This window comes from Blennius ocellaris (genome assembly GCF_963422515.1).
Source record: "Blennius ocellaris genome assembly, chromosome: 5".
Taxonomy (NCBI): Eukaryota; Metazoa; Chordata; class Actinopteri; order Blenniiformes; family Blenniidae; genus Blennius; species Blennius ocellaris.
This window is the reverse complement of record NC_137654.1, coordinates 17484738-17508283: the sequence shown is the minus strand read 5'-3', so window position 1 is coordinate 17508283 and position 23546 is coordinate 17484738. Positions and strand designations below refer to the sequence as shown.

General features: G+C 40.8%; 2 protein-coding genes across 3 annotated transcripts in view; both read right to left on the bottom strand.

Annotated features, from left to right (window-relative positions):
- src (v-src avian sarcoma (Schmidt-Ruppin A-2) viral oncogene homolog) overlaps positions 1–7464 on the bottom strand; it is a 36713-nt gene extending 29249 nt beyond the window's left edge. For both annotated transcript variants that reach the window (XM_080496744.1, XM_080496745.1), the window contains exon 1: positions 7129–7464. The gene's annotated coding sequence lies outside the window, so the exon portion shown is untranslated. The remainder of the gene's footprint in view (positions 1–7128) is intronic.
- Positions 7465–11982: 4518 nt separating this feature from the next.
- kcng1 (potassium voltage-gated channel, subfamily G, member 1) lies at positions 11983–16271 on the bottom strand (the record flags this gene model as incomplete). The annotated part of the gene is made up of 2 exons (XM_080496036.1): positions 11983–12762; positions 15492–16271. The coding sequence occupies 2 exons, from the start codon at positions 16269–16271 to the stop codon at positions 11983–11985; spliced, it is 1560 nt and encodes a 519-aa protein (XP_080352162.1).
- Between the last annotated feature and the right edge of the window lie 7275 nt (positions 16272–23546).

Sequence of the window (23546 nt, the reverse complement as noted above, 5' to 3'; positions counted from 1 at the left end):
AAATAGCTGCTTTGGTTAGATTCAACTAGACACAATGATCCCAGACCTGCTCCCTTTGAGATAGACCAATAAAAGCAGCAGAAATGCAGCTACAGTAAAATATTAAAATGTACCCATGCCACACTTCATCAGAATATAGCTGCTCCCTGCCTTGATATTTCCAGAACAGATTAGATGGCAACCCAACATGGGTGCGATTTCCTGCTTTTACTTTTAAACCACCTCTTTGTTCAGAGGGCTCTGCTTTGAATATTCAAATGAAACCCAGCGGGGCGGTGAAGCTCAATGAGACACTGCCTGAGATGCCTGCAATCAGCAGAGACTACCGAGGAGGCAGCGTGGCTGGAGCTTTTATGCGCGACGGAAAGGTTTGTTCACTAAACTGCCCCCGCTGAGAAAAGAGGAAGCTGACCTCGCTTCAGTATCTCATCTAGGCTTACGTCAAGACAGCCACAGGGGACACCAGGGGTCAGAGCCAAGGGAAAACAAACCCTGCAACTTCCTACCATCACAAAAAAAACAACAACAACCCAACAACACAGCACTGACAGGTTACTGGCAGTGTTTCACCAGGGCCCTCTATGCCACTTATCCAACCAAATTACCTCAACTGAAGGTTTGTGGAGTGCTGATAGGCGACTGGAGAATCTGGAGAAAACCCATACATGCACAGAGAGAGAGAGAACATGCAAATTCAAAACAGAACGGAACCAGAGACATTCCTAGCAAGAGATGAAAATGCTCACCACTGAAACACCCAATATTACACACGAAGGTAAAGTAACACAAATGATAAAAGGTACATTCTACAGTTGCACATTTGGTGACTAATCATGCAAGATTGTGATAAATTATGTTACAAGGAATTCAGGTTCTATATGTCAACAAATCTAGTCGATCAGATGGAATTCTACTACACTGCAAAGTCTTAACAAGTGATTGTTTTTCACTTCATTATTTCAACTTTAAACAAGGTCAGCCTAAACGTCAGATGAATAAAAGCACAACAATCACCCCCAAAATAATACCTAGAAACTGCTCCACTTCTGAAATGCTGCTGGTGGGAACTTCAGGTACATAATAACCAATAATAAAAAAAAAAAAAACTTTCAAAGTGCTTTACAACTGAGTTCATTCATGCACACCAATAACGACACAAGCCATTTGACCTCCATCATCGGGAAGTGCGTTTCGGCACCTCGCCCCACTGCATTTCCACCCTGGGAGCTGGGAATCGAACAGCTGACCTTGAGAATAAAGGGACAACCTGCGCCAACACTCACACAAACCGAGAGTCCAGGGAACTCAAAACGGGGCCAAGAAGTCACAATCAAATACGAAAATTAACTGAAAGATAAAGAATCATACAAAATGTACAATGACCCTGCGATCCGTTCCATGACAGTGATTCGAGGGATGAACAATATATCTATATTTGAGTTATGCCATGTCAGCATGCACAATATATGAATCGCAAAAGTCTGAACTGTCAACTTTTCGTGCCTAAACTATAGGACGTCCCAATCACCAGTACATTCTGACTCATCACACCTGCGCTTTAATAATTAACATGACGCAGCAGCACCAACACCCTAAAAGTGGCTAATAATACTTTGCACAGTAGCAATTACATAAACACAAAACTTGGTTCGTACAGTTTTGCTGCCAAGCCGTTAAAATTCATATGGAAGAACAAAATGATCACCAACATTTGCAGCTGGTAGTTATTTAAAAAAAAAAAAAAAAAAGGCAGGCGAGAATCATAATTTGAAGAGAAGAATTCACTTGAGCATGTGATCACTGAGCTCGTAGATCCACAAGTATTCATTCACATCAAATTTAAGCTCACTAATTAGAATCGTCCTCATTGATTAAAATATCCACTAGATTAATTAGCATTATGAACATATTATCATGCTCTTCAATGGTTAGTCCTGACTGTGCAGTTTGTCCAGTCAACCTATTTCTTGTACTAACACCACCACACATAACAGCACAAGCCTGCTCTCTGCCATGTACATGATCTGCATAAAAACTCCCATGTCAACACACACTGCAGTGATTCTCAGCGGACAGAGAGCTTCACGTTTTAAATGGGGGGGGGGGGTTTCTTCCCAGCATCTCATCATCCCGACCGGCTTCACACAGCTGCGCCGACACAAAGCCACACATAGAGGCATCTCTCTCTAAATGCCAAAGACGCTTTTCCTGTCACCAGAACCGCACTCAGAGTGATGGGAATGAGGGTGTGAGAGCGAAGGCTTTTCCACAGAGGCAACAGTGGGCGGATTGAGCGGGGATGCGTGGCCTGTGTCACCCTGGCCCGTTCCCAGGGCAGGGGGACAGGAAGTGGACGGGGATCCTGGGAGTGTACAAGCCCCCCTCTGTTCGTCTGTATCAAAAACTATCAGATACTTCATTCAGATGGCTGGCGAGCTCCCGCCGACGTGCTCAAGTATTCAGTTGTGCATCCTTGCCGTTCAGCTTTTACATTAAACTCTGATACAAGACTTCTACTTAAAAAAAACAAGACCAAATACTACAGTGATACAATTTTCAATTAAAAAAAAAAACCCCAACTTGATTAATTCACAAAAAATGTGCAAATAACTAATTGAAATACTTCAATCAATTGACAGAGAAAGACAATTGTTATTTAGAAGAACAAATCTCAAAGTAAAAAGGCATAACCATCATATAATTGTCTGTATTTATCAAAAATGACTTTGTTATGGCATGCTCACACAAACTTTAGCGTGTATAGGAGCTGTTATGCATGTTGCAGTCAAGCTGGACAGAACATGCAAGCCTCAGGCTCCCATCCACACCACTATGAGGAAGCCCCCGACTGAAATGAGTCAAACTGGGACAGTTTCACTTAAAACAGAGAGACAGATACAGTATGACAGAGTTGGAGAGACAGGGGGGGTGAGAACAGGTGGTCCAGGCATTCTCATGCTCAGCCGCATGCCCTTGAATGTAGCCGGGCACTAATTAGCACCAAATCTGGGCCAGAGCGACAGAAGTTTTGTGTCTGCAACATGAAAAATTCAAAGGGTTTTGTCAGCGGGAAGCCATCGCAAATCTTGTGCGTGGATTCCTTTTCACTTACTCTCCTCTCACTGGCAGACCGACGAGAGGCTGATGCTGGCATCACAGAAGTGTTTTGTTTGTTAAGTGCTCCAAAGCCAAAGGGGAATAGTGTGTTGTTTCAACAAAGCACTGCTATTTTACTACTACTCCAACCAATGTCAAGAGTCTTTTACATTCATCCGCCGTCCAGCCATTCCTGAGCTTTTCCCGTTTGATTTCTGCTCCTCCTGTCGGCTCCCTCGTCATAATATCACACATAATTACGACATGCCCAAAGAGCTGAAAGCCAATTAATCCTCATCTGACCTAAAGGAAAGTGGGACACTCGCTAGATCAAATGATGAACTCAGCAAACCGTCAGCTAGAGCGGATTCTGTTTAATGCAGCTGCTCAGTTTGCTTGAGTGCAGAGAAATGCGCATGGCAACAGCAAAAATCCTTGGCGAGGACTCGGAAGAAATCGTCTCCTGCCCCACTAGAGACGATTTGAAAACTTCTCCTGAATAGGTGCACAAAGATAATTTCTGAATGTGGAAGTGACTTGTCTTCCACTGAATCTCCCGGGCCGAATAGCCGAGGAAACAAGCAGTTCATTGATGCCAGGCCCAGTGTATCACCCTGACAGACAGATCACTCCACTATAAGGGGCAACAAAGGGGCCAGTCCACAGCCACGTTGCCAATTAGCAGGAATTTCGGCCTCGAGAGCCACTTTCCCCTAGTCTCATTGGAGCTGACATAAACATCTATGGCTTTCACTGGAAGGCATTCATGGGATTCCAAGGAGCATTAGGTCCCCCTCCGTGGAGTCTGAAATCTGGCAGCTAGAAAGCACAATGGTCCATCTCGTACCACTTTGAGAAACGCTCCCTCACGCACTGGTTGGCTGCGTGGTGGGATGGTGGGATGGTGGGATGGTGGGAGGCATGCTAATAGCCTGCTGAAACTGGCAACATTCATTTTACAGCAGGTGAAAGTATTTATAAGCCACGTTTCACAAGTTACTGAAGCCATGTGCTTACAGTTACCGGCTACTTCTTTTAAGTACTGATAATATAAAAAGAAGTCGTTTCTCTTGGGTTCCTTTTGATACATTCCTTCTATTACGTTTGTTTGAGCTACAATTACATTACTTGAAGTGTCAGCACTGTGCGAGTCAGTCTAATGCCTGATTCTTTACAGTCATCTGAAGATGCATCAGGTAGAGGGAGGCAGATGCTCTATAACGTGGGCATTAGCATTTCCTTAATGAAACAGCTTTAGGAACCTAAGACACAAAGAAGCAGCTGAGCTTAACCATTGATATGCAGACATTGAGTAAACAGGGTATTAGTGGAAGAGTAACCTTTAAGAGAAAAGCTAAAGCTCACCAAAGCTAATTTTGCTAATGGAGATCGCAGTCAAACGTAATGACTTGACAATAACGAGTTAGCTTTTGTTGCCGTGACAAGTTCAGTACACGCAAACCAAATTACTCTTGTGTAATGTTGAAGTAATTCATGAATGTCCAGTAACTTCCATACACACTTGTAATAGGTGCAATAGTTAAAAGAAAAGTGTTTCTATGATGGATATGGAGCCTTAGTGTTTGTGCATTACTACAGTGTTCATACGTTCAAAGAATTCACTGTCAAACATTGTTATTGGTGTGAATAAAGTACAATGTCCGATAAAGCCAGACATCACCCGGGAGCGATTATACATAACTGAGCCTCATCCCTGCATTAGCCGGCTTGTCACAAGTCCAACGATAAATACAAGAATACTGAATCCATGAGAGATAATGTTTTATTTTTCCAGTCAGTTGCCAAATATCTTAAATCCATCAGGAAAAAACCCCTCCAAAAAACAAAACAAAAAACACAGAAAAAAAAAACCCATTAAATCTGTTGCAGATTAGCCAAATGCACTACTGATAATCAACCGTCCTTAAAAAAATAAATAAAAATAGTATTACAAAAAAACAAAAGATGTTTTAAAATTTGACTCTGGAGAAGTGTTTCAAATTTCAGAGGATTGCTGGCACACAAACATGCAGAGGGTTTATACATAATATTTAGGTTTTGGGCTGATCAAAAGGCTGCAGCAGTATGACCTAACAGTGGTACAGCAGGTTTGTGTGTGTGTGTGTTGAGGACTGTCACATCTGAACTGTCATAAAGGAAAGTATGTCACACGATGACGTCCAGCGCTAACCGACAGGCCGCTATTTAAGCGTCTGAGGGAAAATCTTGTCTGGGCCGGACTAAACAAGGTTTTGTGTTCTCCAGCAGCAGATCTGAGAGCTGAAGGTGGATGAAGGCCCGATGTGTACAGTATACACATCAGTGTTAACACACAAACTTATGGAAGGACACGGGCCCAGTTTTCCTCCAATAGAACACAGACTGTACAGTATAATCACTTGGAGGATTAGGTATAGCCAGCGATGTTTCTAACTTACCACCACTTTGGAGTCAATATTTGGAGCTTTGAGTCACGGTGAGTAGGAGAAACCAATTCTAAAAATATGACTGTCGTGTCTTTTAAGTGTGTGGGAAGAAGAGATTTAGAATCAAAAATTAAAAGTTCATTATTTGTGTGTTATCAAAGGCAGGGCCGGATTCTCTACGATTGCAGTGTGATCTCATTTGCCACCAGTTATTGAATTATACCTGTAAATCAAACACAAATTTATAATCAACTGTGTGTAGGACTGAACCTAATATGCATTTGAATGAATACATATTAGGGAGATTCTTTAATACTTTCACGGTAAAAGAAGAAATGTTACACTATGGGATAAGTGACACTGATGAGAGAGTTTTATTGGAGGATTGTGCTGAAAAGCTTTCGGACTGGACCAAAGAAACACATATTGAAGAGAAAAAAATTAACTATAGGGGCAGAATATTCATGCATTCAGTGGAAAATGAAGTCATAATGACCCTTTTGACAAACAAAAAATATTTATCTTGATGAAGAAATACAAGTGCACCTAAAAAGAAGTTAATCTGATGAAAACCACAATTTACATGTGAAATACATTTAAACGGCAATAGATTTTTGATTATTTGCATATGCAATTAATTATTTCAGCAGTTTTTTATTTTTATTTTAATCTATATAAAACAGTATGGGTCATATGCAAAGAATTGTAATAGCAGTGGCCTCAAGGCTCAATAAGCGGACTTGGGATCAGAAGTTCGCTGCTTCCATTCCCAAAGCGGACACTTAACCACTGTGGGGTCCTTAACGCCTATCAGCTTTCTGTAGTTCCCGAATGTGCCATCCAAGAAATAAGATGAATAGGACTTTCCTAATGGGTCTTAATAAAGTATGATTAGTAAGTAAACTCACACAAACAAGTGCACAAACAGAACTCTCAATATTGGACTTGAACCATTGACCCTCTTACTATTAGGAAAGAGTGTTAACTACTTGTGTAAATATCAAAAAGAGGGGAAAACACCCACCACTTTTGGGTGGTCTGCCAACTTTTACCTCTTGGCACTCCTTGTGTCCCCACACCCCCACACCCCCCTGCCTTAAACCTCTCTGGTTCCGCCCCTGATTAAATGCCCTCTGTTGTTCTGTCTCTGGAAATAATGCCAGTCCAGCAGGTGGGGAGCCCGTAAAAAGTCCCACTGCCGAGGGCTGCCAGGTTTGGTTGGCTGGCTTCCACCCAGGGAGCCATTCCTCTTAAAAAAAAAAAAAAAAAAAAAAAAAAAAAAAAATCAAGGATGTGCAGTTGGAAAGGTGTGGCTGTTTCCCCGAAACACTGCAGAGCACATAGTGTAGTTCATCTGGTGTTTATGGGAAAGCCTTGGTGACTCATTTAAAGTTGAGTTAATTTATAGTAAAACAATGTGAGAAGGCATCTAAAGATGTAAAGTCCGCATATTAAAGGAAAAGTCAAGATTTTTCCTTCAGTGTCTTGGTGCATATCTGTATATTTAGAATCCGACTCTCCATTCATAATTTATTACCCCACGTCTGCTTGCCTGTCAATTCACTGAAGTCAGTCACAGTAAAACAAACAAGTTTGGGCCACTCACCCTGAGTCCGGCTGCTGGAGCTTTGCGGTGATCAGTCAGACAGCGGGACGTCTCATGAAATCATCCACGAACAGGTCAGACACGCGTAAAAGATCGCAGATCCGGATGTCTCGAGAAGAAGAAGAGGGAAAGAAAGAAAGAAAGAAATCGGGGCTCGGTACGGAAGACAAGTCGGTGCGACAGGAAGAGACGACCTATATGGATCCCATTCAGGCGGAGGTGCGGTGATCACCAAAAGCGTCGAAAACACGCGTCCTCCACGCGTAAAAATCACGCGGAAAGTGGAAGCGCGCAGGTGTCTGAGCCCGAGGTGGTCCTGGAGAGGAGATCTGCCCGTCTGCCGCCGTGCTGAGACGCCAAATCACGACCAAAACACCGGGATGAGCTGTGAGCGAGGCAGGCGGGGGAGGAGACTCCGGGGTATTTCGCGGCGCCCAATTGGTCCGACCGGTTTTGTGCAGGAACGGAGCTCAGATTTTGGTGAATGGCGTGTCTGGGAAGCCCCTCCTCACCTGGGGGCGCAGGTTCAGACGTGGTCCTGTCCGGGTACTCACACCACTGATCCTGGTCTGGATCATGACTCATGTCAAAGCCAAACCGTATACAGATTAAATATGCGTCTTCGATCTCGCAAATGTCTGAATCTGTTGATCTCCTGTTGCAATAAATGACTCAAAACGAATCAAAAGAGGAGTAACGCACAATGAAAGTGGCTGTTATGATGAGGAAATTGCCTATTACTTAATTACAGTGACACAAAGCACAAAATACACCGATTTGGTGTTAAAAAATTAACAGCCTTTATGACCTCGTTCTTTTTCAGTGACTCGATGCTGCCACCCACTGGTCTTCAATGAAAGGCTGTGTGAATCCAATCTGATAGATTAGCCAAACAATATTTGACACACACACACACACACACACACACACACACACACACACACACACACACACACACACACACACACACACACACACACACACACACACACACACACACACACACACACACACACACACACACACACAACTTGGAGTTTTTCAGGGTATACAAATAAAAAACAAAAACAAAAAACACTTCTAAACCATTTGTTTTTTAAGTTAAAGTGGGGATTGTTTGGAATGAATGTTTATAAACACACAAGGCTGCCATCTACTGGTCATATTTAGTACTATATTTATAACATGAGGGATTTAATTTTAATCAGCCTTGTCCCATCCTGGTCAGCTCACAGTGCATGGAATAAATAAATAAATAGATTAAATAAATACATATTTAAATAAACCTTATAGTTTTTCATCTACAGTTGTCAAAACCTGCTCTTGTAGTGAAGGCTGAGTTTTCTTTCTTCCTTTTTGTATATAAAATACAATGTAACTGGGTTTTCCCGAAGAGCATCAATAGGAAATATAATTGATCACGCATATCTGCAAATACTTCTATATTAATTAATCAAATGTTATTCAAAAACATCTCTACATTCGTGAACTCAAACTTGGTAAATCTCTTATATGTCAATGTGATTCATGATTTATTAAAAGGTAAAACATTTCTGAAAAGTCTCTTTTGAAATTAAAAAATAACTACTGTACTATTACTTGCAAGTACAGTAAAAAGCATTATGTAAACCAATTATCTGCCTAAATGGAAGTTCAGGCTTTACTTTAAGTGTTTCTCTTATTGTCACCTGCTCATCAGATCCAGTCGCACATCTACAAGAATGCTCAATTCAGAGGTATTGCAATTGGCAATAGGCAATTACCCAGGGCTCCAAGCCTTACCGGAGACTCCAAAGAGGGCAGATATTTTCCAATATCAGTGCAATGTACAACAACCCTTTTAATTAGAGAATAACAATATTTTATTATAGACTGTAAAGCCAATTTGCTGGTTTGTGTGTGTGTGTGTGTGTGTGTGTGTGTGTGTGTGTGTGTGTGTGTGTGTGTGTGTGTGTGTGTGTGTGTGTGTGTGTGTGTGTGTGTGTGTGTGTTTTTCCTCTGAAGTGGCTTCAACTGCCAAAAATCTGCATTCATAATACCAGCATTTAAAATGTTCCAATACTCTTTGTATTCTATATTCTACACTCTATGCATTGTATTCATTCAAAACCCTGAATGTGCTCACATTAGGTCTGACTATGTAATAAACGTACGCATAATATCCCACATTAAAAAAAACAGATGTAAATGGGGCTGTTTCATGTTTGAGCTGAGTCAGCTCCTGTTGCATAAACTACATTTTGGGACATGCATGTGCAATTTATTGAACCAGATCTGCAGTTAAAACCTAAAGGTGGAACATTTTCCACCTTGATGACAAACAGGAGGGTAAAACATCACGAGCACCATGATCTAGTTTCCATGAAACTAATAGGATGTAAGCAAAGAAGTTTGTTCAATTAGTGCATACGAGTCTTTAGTCCTGCAGGTTTCTTTTTAAACTTGCCACCTGTGTGTTTGTGATGGAATATGCCAATCTGTGAAGCGACGGGATGAAGGAGCCCACCTGCTCTGTGGTTATTACAATCACATTTGCACATGTAGAAAATGTACATATACAATAATAGATCACTTTTTCAAATTCTGAGTCGGAGAATGTATTTCTTGCTTAATGTTCCTGCTTTTTTAAGTCAGTGAAAGTGTCTGCCAGGACTCACAGTAATATTCTTGTCAATCACAGTTTGGAGAAGAGGTTCACAGCCTTTTTTTGAGACAATCTGGGGACTTAAATGTCAAAAAGTAGAGCTCTGGGCTTATTGTCTACTTCACAGAGGTTTCTCTTTGTCTGAGGTAAACTTTATGCTCATGATTGAGTAGTCCATATTTTCTCTTACCACTGAATATATCAATATACCTGCCTTTTGTTGTTAAACCCAAATCTGGCTCACAAAGTGAGAAAAGATTTTAAAAAAAAATTGGTTATGTCTGTCTACAGTCTATGTTTAGATATGGGAAAACAGACCCTGGTGGTTTGGATGACGGCCACATGCAATCTGCGTCTGTGATAGCAAGACAACCTCCCTCTGAGATAGCACGGCAAAAAGTTAAAATTAAGACAAGAAGCAAAATCGAAGGTGCAATAGACAGGAAAGAAAGAGCTGCACTCAAATCCACTTTAAAGAGAGAAATCATTTATATACAGCTACGCACAGCGACTGCAGTAAATACAAGCACGATAATGCCATCCCCAGAAAGTGTTCAGGAAGAATTGCATAAGGAGTCTCAAGGAGTAGAAGGACAATTAACACTTCATAATTAGATGCCGACTGCGCCGGAAAGGGGAATTAGGAACAAGCCTAACATAATTTGGAGAGTTTTCAGAGAATAATCAGTGGACTAACATCACATTTCAACTATGCTCCATGGAGCTTCACAAAAAGCAAACGGCATCTTCCATTTAGTGACACTGAATAACTCAGGAGCTCACAATATCAACAAAGCCACTAAAGAATCCATGGAAATCAGAGATGAAGACATCGCATTGTGGTTCAGTCATGCCACTGCTGTGCCTGTGTCTTTTGTTAAGCAGCAGTGCTCTTATCTCTGAATCACAATGTATTTTTAACTCTGAGGGTCAGAATCGTGCAGGTCATTGGTATGCTTGAGATTTTGGGGCTTATATTTGATACTGCGTAAGTTTTTTTTTTTAAGGTGGTATGGCTGTAAGTATTGTAGGTAAGTGCCATACAATGTCTATTCCAGAGAAAATTAGCATTAAAAATCATTTTACAGTAATATTTGAGTGAAATTTTACACTGCTACACAGCGAGCTGCTTGTCTGGGAAGAATCAAAGTCTTTTGTTTTCATTTTACACTCAACAACGTTCAATCTAAACAGCACAAAATGCAAGGACAATTGTGCTTGGGTTATTATTTCTTTGATTTAATGAAACTGTTTGGCAATAAATCTTGTGGTGCTGGAAAGCCTTTTCATCTCATTTGTAGGTTAGACTGTGCTGGATTTGTAAGGCGCATGCATTTGTGGGGATGGACAGCAGAGCTGGGAAAGATTTGCACAATCTTCGCTGTCAATGCAAAACAAGTTATTCTGACATTTAATGTTAATTGGATCAGATTATTGAAATGTGAATGGTTGGTACTCTCTAAGATATTCAGAAATAAAGAACATTTGTGTCATGTCAAATTTAAAGAAACACAAGTAAATTGTATTTGTATGAACCAAAATGATCCAAGTTCCAAAAATTGTCAATATGACATTGCATTTCAAACTATTTCCAATCGGCTAAAACTCTTGATAGATATCTTTAGAAAGGTTTCACAATCTTGATGTCTCAACCCCACGTGGTTTTAGAAAGAGTTAATGCCATCTCGTTCTATCACCACTTCAGTGAAATTGACCTGTGGTTTTAATTCTAAATCTTTAAATCAGCTGTTGTATCAACTGCATGTTAACTGCAGAAATCAGTGAAAATGTGAAAATGTACAACACATTTGTTGTTGTGTGTGATGATGAACACTGACAGCAGCAATAAAGCAACACTTCTGGTAGCAGCCATGTTGCTATTTGTTTTGTCACATGTCATGTGAATGCCTCAAACTGAGGAAATGAGAATTTCCTAACTGGTCACTATCCCAGCTGTATGAATGGGGCATTGCCGGAGAAGATATTTCCTGATAACCATCTCTGCTGCTCGTTCTACACATGCATGCTCTTCAGAAATGTGGAAGAATTTGAAGGTTTTCCAACAGGATAAGAGTTTTTGTCAAGACGTCTTGTTATAACAAAGAAATAATCAACCAAAATTCCTATAATTTTTTTTGTGCTACATTTTTGTCCTTTCGTCTTTCCTTTCATTTTCCAACACAAACATGTCCTTTCTTGTGACTCCAGCCTCAGTCGTCCATTTCTCTGGCGTCAGACGCCCCCATGGGGAAGAGCATGTCACTCTCCAAGGAGAGGTTGCTGCCGAGGCCGGCCATGCGGCTCCGCAGCAGGAAGTGCGTCCTCCTCTGCAGGAGCCTCTGCTGCTCCTGCTTCAGCTCCACGTAGGACCGCGAGAAGGTGTGGAAGATGGAGGTGACGGGGAAGGCCATCAGGAGGATGCCGCTGAGGATGCTGCTCAGCGCCACTACCTGACCAGGGATGCTTCTCGGCACCATATCCCCGTAGCCCACCGTTGTCATGGTGATCACAGCCCACCAGTAGGTGGCGGGGATGCTGGTGAACTCCTGCGTCGCGGCCATTTCGTTCTCGATCAAATACAGCAGAGGGGAGTACAGCGCGATGGCCACACACAGGAAGAGGAGGAGCAGCCCGAACTCCCGCGTGCAGCGGCGTGCCGTCAGTCCGAGGGTCTGCAGGCCCAGCGAGTGGCGAGCCAGCCGCATCACGTAGAGGATGCGGAGGGCCCTCAGGATGCGCAGCACCAAGCCCACTTTGTCCAGGTAGCTGTTCCCCGAGCCGAGCCGCTTCTCCTCATTGGAGGTGCTGTCCACCACCAGTGTGATGTAGTACGGCAGGATGGCCACCACGTCGATCAGGTTCAGGGGCTGCCGCAGGAAGGTCAGTTTGCTACGGTCCTGGATGAAGCGCAGGCTGAACTCCAGGGAGAACCAGGCCACACACACCGTCTCCACAATGAAGATGTTGTAGCACATCTGGGAGCACATGCCCTGAGAGGAAGAGGATGAAGATGTGACCATCAGTAGGTTCACAATACAATACAGTATCAATTTTAAAAAAAAATAAATAAAAAATGTGGCTTCTCATTTAAGACATACTGAAATAAAAACAAAAACTGGAAGTGCATCTGATCTTATCAAATATTCTAATATTTGAGATTATATTGTGGATTTTCACGATTCATAAGCTCAAAGGATGAATAATAAAATTCAATTGTAAACTGAAGAAAGTTTCTCACGGGATGTTTCAGACGGACCTGTGGTTGTCGTCACTAGAGGGAGCCACTTCAATATGAAATGCAAGCGCATAGGCCGTGCGCGCGTGTGTATGTGTGTGTGTGTGTGTGTGTACTAAAATGAAAACACTTAAGTCAGTAATATGAACAAAACAATATATTCATAAAGTAATTAAACACTGGAGCAGTCTTGTAGTGCTACAGTAGCGGGATATAAATAAAATGTACATGGATCTAAAGAGCTTTAAAGAATAATGGAATATATGACGAAGGATTAACGTTGAACCAAGAATTAATGCTTGGTCTTATGAAGCATGTGTGATGCTCTGTGACCAACTTCCTAATAGAGAGAATCAACACCTTTCAGTGATATGCTTACTTTATGAGGATTTTTTTTTTTTTTAAAGAATATCTGCTGGAACCAAAGTTATGTCAAATACAATATGGTACAATCATTAAAACCAAGTTGAAAATCTTCAAGAACACAAATAATTTAGGGAAAGTTCCGCTTTCCTAGAATCAGTGTGTGGTTGTGATGTGAAGCAGATAAAATTCTTACATAACACTCAGATAAGGAAGTGTTTTCAGCAGAATGATCGCTTCTCTGAACCTACCACACACAGGAACACTTGCACACTTTGTCTGCAATGCTTTCTTTTCTGACTGTGGCAAATTACAGGTGACGAGGCTGTTAGGATGAGAACATTGGCACTTCTAATTAAACTGAAAAATGCAGAGATACTGATAACGAGGTAGTGTGAATACAGAGTAAATGAGATAAGGCAAAATTATACTGCAACTCCCCCGAGACGCATAACATGAATCACATTTCTTCTTCCTTTCTTACAGTTTCCCAGAACTCAGATTGTTCTGTATCTAATCGATGTTTGAGAGCTTGTTTTAGCTGCATCCTGTGGTTCTTTATTGGCTTATTTTTTCTATCTTTGTGGTAACATGATTACAATATTGCATCATCAAGCTATCTTTTGGATTTACCCACCTCAGGGTTGTGGCTCACTGGAGATGTTAGAGTCACAGATTAACCTCAGATGCTTATTTTAAACCATAAATGCACAGGAAGAATGTGAACACTCTGTACAGAAAGGTATACCCAAATCAGAATATTACAAAAATAAACAATTCAACTTCTTTATTTAGATATACCTGAATGTAGTGTAAAGGCATCACTGAGGTGTTGTTTTTCTTTATCTTTACCCTAACTCTGGAGGGAGAGTAAACCCTCTATACCCCTAAACTTAATCCTGTCATTCTAACATGTCACTACATCATGAACATCGTGAACATTTAAGTTTTTCACTTTACTGGAACACTAATACCAAAGTTTTCTGTAAATCGTCTTTATCTAACCGTGGTACCAGAGCTCCACACAGTGAATAACGGAATAAAAAACACAAACACAACACAGACCTACTTAATTGAATGATGTTGCAAGCGCATGAAATACAGCAAGCAGTTCCTTCTACAGAAAAAGCTGTGGCTCTGCACCAAACCACAAATCCATCTGTGCCTGTACTTCATTTCCTGAACAAGACCCAGTTAATGGAGAAAGTTTGAGAACTACTGAAGTTTTCTTTTCTAAAAGGGAAAGTAATGTGGTTGCATTTAAATTTTTTTGGACTCAGCGAGAGATAAATTAATTAATCCCAGACTTGTTCATGCACATTATCCCTCAACTAGATAATGCATGCGGCTCAAACATTTTCCTTTGATTCAACTGGAAACTGGGTGTTAATTATGATTGTGGTTGAAGTCAGACGTAATAATGGGAGCATTTGATGAAAGCACACAGATGTTCTCAAAGATTATTTTCTCGCATGGAAAAATAGTGCTTCCATCTCTAAGCAGCCTCAGTTTATTGTTGTTTGTTTTCACTTACAAAAGCTTATATGACCCAACAGCATGGTGTTGGGTCATATCAGACCAGTTTTTCTTTGAGGAAAGAGCAATGCAATTTAAATCTGCTTAAAAAATGTCTAAAAATTGGAGTTCTTTCAATAAAACACACTGTGTCCAGACAGTCATAACTATTCAAGGGCCCTGTTTGGAGTTGTGTGAGGAGAATAAAAGAGTAATTATTGTTGAATTCCTCCCCAGCATTTTATTTAATCAAGATTTGTTAGAGAATTACGTCCCCATCAGAGGCCACCTTCAAAAATGTTTTTTACCACATGGTATCATTTGACCAATCACGTTGCTCGTTACTGGGCGTAATACAAACAGAAAGTCTGTTGCGAGTTGTGTATTGGAGCCAATAATTCACTATATTTTGCTGGAAAAACATGAATTTAGGCTAAATTAGATGTGACAAGTATTGATGACCATTGTACACATGTTTTAGCAGGCTTTGAGCAACACGTCCACTATTTTTCAGCCTTCTTTTCCAAAAATTGGCTCGCTGCCTAAAACCATGACATGACCTCTTTAGTCTAAATCTGATAAGCTAAATGTCATTCGTCTACTCACCTCCTCCTCCTCTTCCCTCATGGCAGGCATGGTGCTGATGGATAGGTTGACAGCAGTGATGGTGACGAACAGCACAGACAAACAGGCAAAGATCTTCCCCGGGAGGCCCGAGTGAGGCCTCTCCACCATGTCTCTTAGCTTTCCCATGCACCAGTTGAGTCTGGACTCTTTTGCAGTCTCCCCGTGACTGCTGTCTGAATCCAACAGATCCTCCAGGAGTTCCTCCTCCTCTGCCCTCTCCATTGCTTCAAACTCATCCATCCGCTGCAGCAGGCGGCGGCGACAGCACCACTCCAGGCTCTCTTCAGGGATGCCCCAGTACAGCAGCTCCTCCCTGAAGGAGAGGGCGCACATCTCCCGGAGCGACCGCAGCTTCCCGGCTCGCAGGAAGGTCAGGATGGTGCGGAAGGCACAGGGGCTACGGTCGAAGAAGAACTCGTTGTGGGTGACGTCGTAGTCGTCGCAGATTTGCATGATCTCGTCGAAGCTGCTGCAGAGATGCAGCTGGCCCAGGCGAGACAGGGGGAATTCCTCCAAGGTGGTCCACGGCAGCTGGTAGCGCAGGCCGCCCACATTGATGATGGCGTAGAATTTACGGGCGCTGAACAGTGCTGTGTTGTCCTGGATGGCGCTGAGCTGAGGGGCGGGCTGTGCCCTCTTGTAGAAGACTCCTTTGCGAGCTTCCACCTCTTGTTGGGGAGGACGGTTCAGAGAAATATCAGAGGCACAACTTAGGGCACTGTAGTCATAATCAGAGCCATCGCCTGCCAGTAGGGTCATCTTTACTGGTCCGATCACATCCCGGTGCTCAACCTCCCATCAGCACTCTCTCACTGTCAGTGGAAGAAAAAGCACAAGACACAAAGAATCCGTTACCAAAAATTGCTATTGCACCAGAATACTTTCGTATTGTGTTTTCTTTGCTAAACATGTTGATAAAAGGTTGTGCCATGACCGTGGCATTATCTCTGTCATATTTTCATATTCTTTCTGGGCCAGATTAGTCACATCCTAATATCTTTCACGCCCAGTCACACCCTCAGACAGAGCCTGGTGTGTCCCAAAGACTGTACACCACACTGTCAGAAAACCAACCCAGTGTCGGTCATAAAGAGCAGACAACACTGCAATGACACTTATATTGGTGGAACTAAATAATTACCGAACAAATAAATGATTCAACACAGAAGGGCTAACTACTCAGCTCTATCGTTACATCTCAAGGAACACTTGTACTGGTTTGAAAGTGGAATGATCTCCTCTTAACTCTCTCTCCATTATTTCTTATCTATTGTTTTTTTTTATCTTGTCTACATACAAATCCAATAAACCAGTATTAATGAGTTATTGTCAAATCTCAACTAACATCCTTCAAAGCCCATTTGGCCTCATGTGACACCAACAACGACAATGAAAGTCATCCATACCCAATAGAGTATAAAGGAGCAACACTCTGGACCATTTTGGTCCTTTGACAGAGAAAAAAAAAATGACAACATAAACATTGGGTGACAAACCCAAAGAGTTTTCAATATCTGCGCTCCTGAGTATTTAGTTAGACTCACCAGCCTGGTAGATTGGTTAAGGGAACAGCATGACCTTATGGAGCCACTTGGATAATGTCTTCAAAGATATACAGTATGTGTCCCAGACAGTCCAGTTGACCTGATTCAGTTGCTTTAAGATTCAGTCCTCTAACAAAGACAAATGAGTCTGCAGGGACTTGTCTGGTCTTCTTCGGTAATCCAACTCTCCCATGATACAAATATGTTGCATTTTCCAAAGATGTGTCTTTGTTCATATTGAGCAACTGTCTGTGGAGTTTGTATGTTGTCTCCCTGAGTTTTCTGTAGGTATTCTGACTTCCTCACAGTCCAACGACCAAAATCACAGTTCTTTGCTGACATGCTTTATTATGTCTGATAACATAACTTCTTCCACCATCTGATACATGGTATCCCATTTAATTTTGTTCTTGTGGGATTCTAGCTCTCCGCCCAATCACTTCATTCTAAACACAGGTAAACATACATGGATGCAATAGTTTTCATCAGATCGTTCTTGGGTAAACCGAGATCTGTAAACTAATACCGTACATGAAAAAAAAAAAATCCTAATTGTTCCAATCGATCACTGGCAAAACCCACACAAATTGAATCCAAAATCTATTTGCGTGAGCAGACACTTGCCCAGGCTTTATGTTAAGTATTGGTCAATCAGGCCTGTTGGAGTTTGTATGTTCTCTGAGCCTCTTCTTTAATTCATTGTGAGGTTAATTTGAGGCTTGGTCAGAGGTAAGAATGTTTGTGAGGATAAGTATCTCTCTGAGATAACCTTGAGATGGCCTTACAATCTATCTCTAACCTTTTTTTTTTTTCAATGAATACCCACTTCCACAACCACAACTGAGAGGAAGTGGGAATAAAAGGTTGACAAGAGATTATGGGTCTAAGGTCATCCATTATCAGACTGTCATAATGAGTCTTTAGCCAGAACATTGAACTTGTTTCTTTTATATCCCTCCTCGGTGATTCACCACTAAAACATAAAGCAGAGAGGTATGTCTTTTAGTCATGAATGAGTAATATACCACAGCGCAGCCTTATTGCAACAGGAGGCACTTAGACTATTTACATCGTAATTGTAATGGCTACTTGTCATTATGAGAGGGCAAATCCCTGCAAGAAATATTTTACTTCCAGTGAAACAAGCAACTCACAGAAGAAACTAGTAAATTGAAACATCTTCCAACAAACAGTGATTTAAAACAGTAAAGCATCAGCACGGCTCATTTAACTAAAGTAAAACTATTGGAAAACCCTGAAAGATAAGTCTAACTCCTTACCTTTGAAAGCTTGTGATGATACGCAAACTTTAGAAGGGCTATGTGATGAGAAGAGATGACCACTGTAAATAAGCTCAAATATGCACATCCTGCTGGTTTTCCCTTCACATGGCCTCTCTTGTCTGTTTGAGCCTCAGGCTTTCTTTAAGATATTCAGCAGGAGTTTCATTATCTCTGCTCTTTAAAGCTCACAGCTGTATGCATGATGGTCGACAGAAATTTATGATGCAGGCATTTTCCAACATAGGTTTATCATCATTTGACAGGCCTCTTTTTCTGTTATTTGCTTTATCTAGGACCTTTGTACACAATGATTTTGCTGTATACTTGAAGGAGGTTATCATTTGGAAAAGGCTGAATTTTTAATGCTCACAGCATGAATGTCCTTAATTTGAGTCTGGTTGCATGCCTTTTTTCTGTGGAATTTGCATATTCTCCCTGTGCATGTATAGGTCTAATACAGTTCAAATACATGAATTTGAGGTTAACTGGTAACATATTCAAGCCCCATTGATCAAATAGGATATTCAAGAAGCTAAAATAGACCATTAGATGGATTTTGGTGTTGCTAATGTTTTGTTATGTATTGATTTTATTGGCTTTGCATAGACTGCTGAATTGAATTGCCCTGACTTGTAATATTAAACGTCAAAAATCCATACAAACACACTGATTAATTCTTTTTAGCTTATTTTACCATGCTGGATATATTTAAGCTGACAGTAGGACTCAGAAGGGCCACTACATGTGGATACCGGTCAACAAAACTGATTTAATTTGGCATGTTTTATGTTTTTATGTATAATTAATATAAATAAGGTCTTTTCTGAATAAATTCTTGAAGAAAATATCCTTTTTGGTTTTCCCAGCTTCAAAAAAGGCCCCATAATGCCTTTTTCAATCTGTTGTAAGATGAAAACATGTCTTATTAATTATGTATGAACAATAATAAATAAATAATATTAATAATGACGACAACAAGAAGCAGCATACAAAAGCTGCCATAATCTACAGAAATGTCCCATAAAAGTAAGTTAACATTTATTTAAATCTGCAAATACCACACAGCTACAATGGTAAATTTCCTCAATATGAGACATATGTTATGTTGCTATCAGGAAGACTGCATTCGCTCAATATTAATGAAGCTTTACCCCACTAATAAACACGTGTTAAGTAACTGAGCCGCTTCTCATTGGAGCACCAAATATTCATTATAAATTCAAAATATCTTCAGTTTTCAATGATCAAGGGAATTATACAGTGGTGAAGATGCGTATATTTTAATGGAGAAAAGGCATCGGCATAATTCTTCAACAAATCCTTTCCATTAATGCAGTGACTGAAAATTAATCTTTTGCTTTCAACATTAAATTAAAAATTGAATTACAATAAATACAAAAGTAGCTCCGTTGAAAAGAAGCTTACACTCCAAAAATGCAGTTTAAGCATCATTGAACAAGGTCAGCAATCTAAATTCAGCATGTGTCAAGGGATAACAGCCTCACTGCCCACAGTGTGCATGAACATCTGTTAGACACAGCTGCCTGCAAATTACAGATAATGACATGATGTTTCACTGACTGTTGTTAGATGATTCACTCATGTGTTGTTTTGCACAGATGCCATAGATTGAATCGTTAACATGCAGTAATCAAGTTATGTGAAGTATCTTGTCATAATTAATGGCGAGAGCTTTGAAACACTATAAATTCAGTCTGGTTTGTCTGAGATGTGTTAACTGACCCCTGAGTTAACTGTCAGACGGGGGGGGGGGGGGGGGGGGGGGGGGGGGGCCTTCGCGTTGATATCGTTCTCAATCAACATCAAGTGGATCCGTGTAAGAAAAGATAAGATAAGCCTTTATTGATCTCACAATGGAGAAATTTACTTGTTACATTCTGCTCTTAAGGACACTCATGAGTAGGAAAGACAAGACATGTGCAAACAGTTAGGTAAGTAGGAGAACGAAGGAAAAGTTTTCAATGGTTGCAAAGCAAATAAGAGAGAAAAATGTTTACAGGATATCACCAGTGCACCGAGGACCTTGTGGCTTGTGTCCAAACTAATTTAATCAATTACAGTCATTTAGAGGGAGGCAGGGCAGCCAGTCCAGGAATTAAAATGTCAGTGCCTGGATTTGCTGCAATGCCAATTCTGGGTCAGGAAGGAGTGCCTTGGCTTCTGAAAAGAGGATGCGAATGTGTCTGCTGGATGGTTATTAGGCACCTGCACTGTCAGCCTCTGTGAGCCGCTGATTACAGCCAGCACCATCCTCCATCCCGTGAAATCACAGCAAGCCCAGACTGAGCTCCTCCCTCCCAGCGCCCCACCCGACTGCATCAACTTATTGGATAAGAGTGACACTGTGGGGAAGTGGTTTGCTTTATAGAATTATTCTGCGCTTAAAAGTTGGAAGTAATGAATTCCAAACACTAAAGGCCCACTGTAATTTACAGCATATTCAGCATAAAGCATGCAAAACTGCACACTTAAGTAAATAGATAGCACTTTCAATTGCACAATAACACAAGGCTGTCACCACCACAACTATTTCAACGTTTTCAGAGGTAACAAATCACACAGTACATTGTACATTAATCTATGCGCATAAACGATTATTTTATTATATATACCCAATATTCCATATTCATGAAGACCAATCCATTAAATGAATAGTGTGTGCTATTTTGCCTGTCTCAGTGCATCCTGTTAGTAGCTCAGCTTCCACGTGTTTGCACGGGCAATGTCACAGATTGTTCTACTGTATGTGTTGCACATTTATTGATATTGTAATATCAAAGTGTACAATATCCGTATTCCAAAAGACTGACTGATATTTATAAATTGTTTCCATGCACTGTGCATTCATACATAATGACAGAAAGAAAAATGCAAATTGAGATTGATTCATATTATTTGTCAAATAACAGATTTAATTTTGATCGATTGTCAGCCGTAAATATTCATGCGTGTTAGTTTTGTTGCTATGAAGTGTAAATGTTTATTTTTTCAAAATTCTTGTGATTTTGATTTAAAATGGTGGAACTTTAATGTAACTTTTTGTTTTAGTGAAACATAATGGAATACAAAGCATCTAAGTAGCATTGGTCATTTAGAACATTTAAAACAGATGTCATTAATTGCCTATGGATCGTCCACTGACAATATCCAGAAAATCCACAATTGAACCACAATGTACCACTTGGTGTGAGGAAAACAGTGTGTGGCATGAGTATTGAGTTAATCATTGACAGCTTTACTTTGTAAAATCCATTTATTTGATGTGTCTGATAAAGTCTGCTGGTGCTGTAGATCAAATCTCTATGCAGGAGAGATACATTGCACACTCCCCTGTATGTTTCACATGTGGAGCAGCCATGATGTCAGATGGATCGACTGTTGTCATAGGTTTCATCACTCACCAAGAAAAATGAAGTGAAAACACATGTAGAAAAAGGTGCATTTTCCTGTAATTTGTCCTACTACTTCAGCATAAATACTATCAAATCTACACTAGTGCCACTTAGTCAAACCAAAACACACAGAGGAAAATTATTTCTCACAACAGTGAAAAATCCCCCACTTTTGCACATTCTCCCTCCATGTGGCGAAGGTTATCAATACGCCTACGGTGCGTTGCCTGTGTATATGTGCACAAGCCTACGCCACTCTCCTACTAGATTAAATCGCACTTAACCCCTTGAGGCTATTTGGTTCCTCACTTTGCCTTTAAAACCTTTTTTTTTTTTCACAATCAGAGGAGCTTCTCCAAACTTTTGTTTTTGTCTGCTGCCTTTGTCCTCTAGGGAACAGAGAATCTCAGAAGGAGAGATGAAACGCTGTGAAGACGGCAAATACTGTTCTCCCCACCAGATCGGCTGAGGTCTGGCCTCTCTCTGTGCCAGCGTTATCACAGCTAAGCCACAGGGCATGTTCTCCAGATTGCCTGGTGAGTCACTGGGTTGCGAGTCTCTGTTGCTTCGCTGCATTGTGCACGCATTTCCCACAGTTCCCTCCAAAAGAGCCCATAGAGCTCGCCAATGCCGCCAATGTTGAGATATTTGATTTTAGTGAAAATAAATGACAGTTAAGATCCAGGTGAGATTTGTGTTGGAAGCAGAGGAAGACATGTAATAAAATTGTAAAAATGATAGACAGTTTTATTAAATCACATAGATGCTGAAGAAATAGAATGCAATACCATAGTGAAAGTTAAAGGTTCAGTTGTTGCCTATTTCACTTAGATCCAAATGCTATCATTGCGTTGAGCTATTAATAAAATCTTGTAACCAAACAGGAAAATCTGTCCATTAACCAAATTTACTCCTAGGTTTGAGGCAAACAGTGTGTGGTGGAGATAATTGTTCCACTTCCAGTGCAGTAAAGTTGCTGCTTGAAATATTTAATCAATTATTTCACAGTTACTTGATAACGTTTGTTTTCTTTAATCTGGTCTGCTGGGGAAGTCGCCATGGTCACTATACGTGGGAGATAAATCCGACCCCTCTCTGCATTAGGAAACATTTTGAATAAGAGGAGAACTGTAGACAAGTTGACTACCTTTCAATAAATCACAACCTGGCTATAACCTTCAGAAATGCTCCAAAGTTTATTAGCTGCTACACTGGTAGCAGTTAATAAACACTCCACTATTTTTCATAAACTTGGGTACGGAAATAAGCTTGTGTTAGAGAAATCTTGTTTTGTCTCATAAAGAATGATTTGTGATTTTACAGTCTGTTTTCAAGGATGCGCTGTGACACCAGGAAGCAGGTGGATCGTCCTCAAAACATTTTCAGCCTTGAAGAAGGTGCTGTCTGACTGTAGAGCTAGACAAACTCCTGGACAATCGTGCAAAGGTTGTACTGTGACTTTGTCTCTTCTTGCAAAAATAATGTGATAAAATGGTCTTAAACTTTTTCATATTGCTCTCAGTGTGATTCCTGTGTATTCTGTCTCCCTGAGGTTTTTTACTGTGAAAATTCTCCCGACAGTTTGGCAGCATGACGTTGCCCTTGCATTGTTTTCTATGGAAACTCCTTGATTGTTGGCAGCTGGAGTTTCAATCAGCAGTCACACAGCAGAGTGTAGTGAGGAAGTAATTTTGAGATTTTGGTCACTGTCGGAAGAGGATCTTGGGCTGTCTGTGAACCCCTCTCACTGTATAACAGCAGACCAAAGATTTTGTACCACAATCAAAGATATTG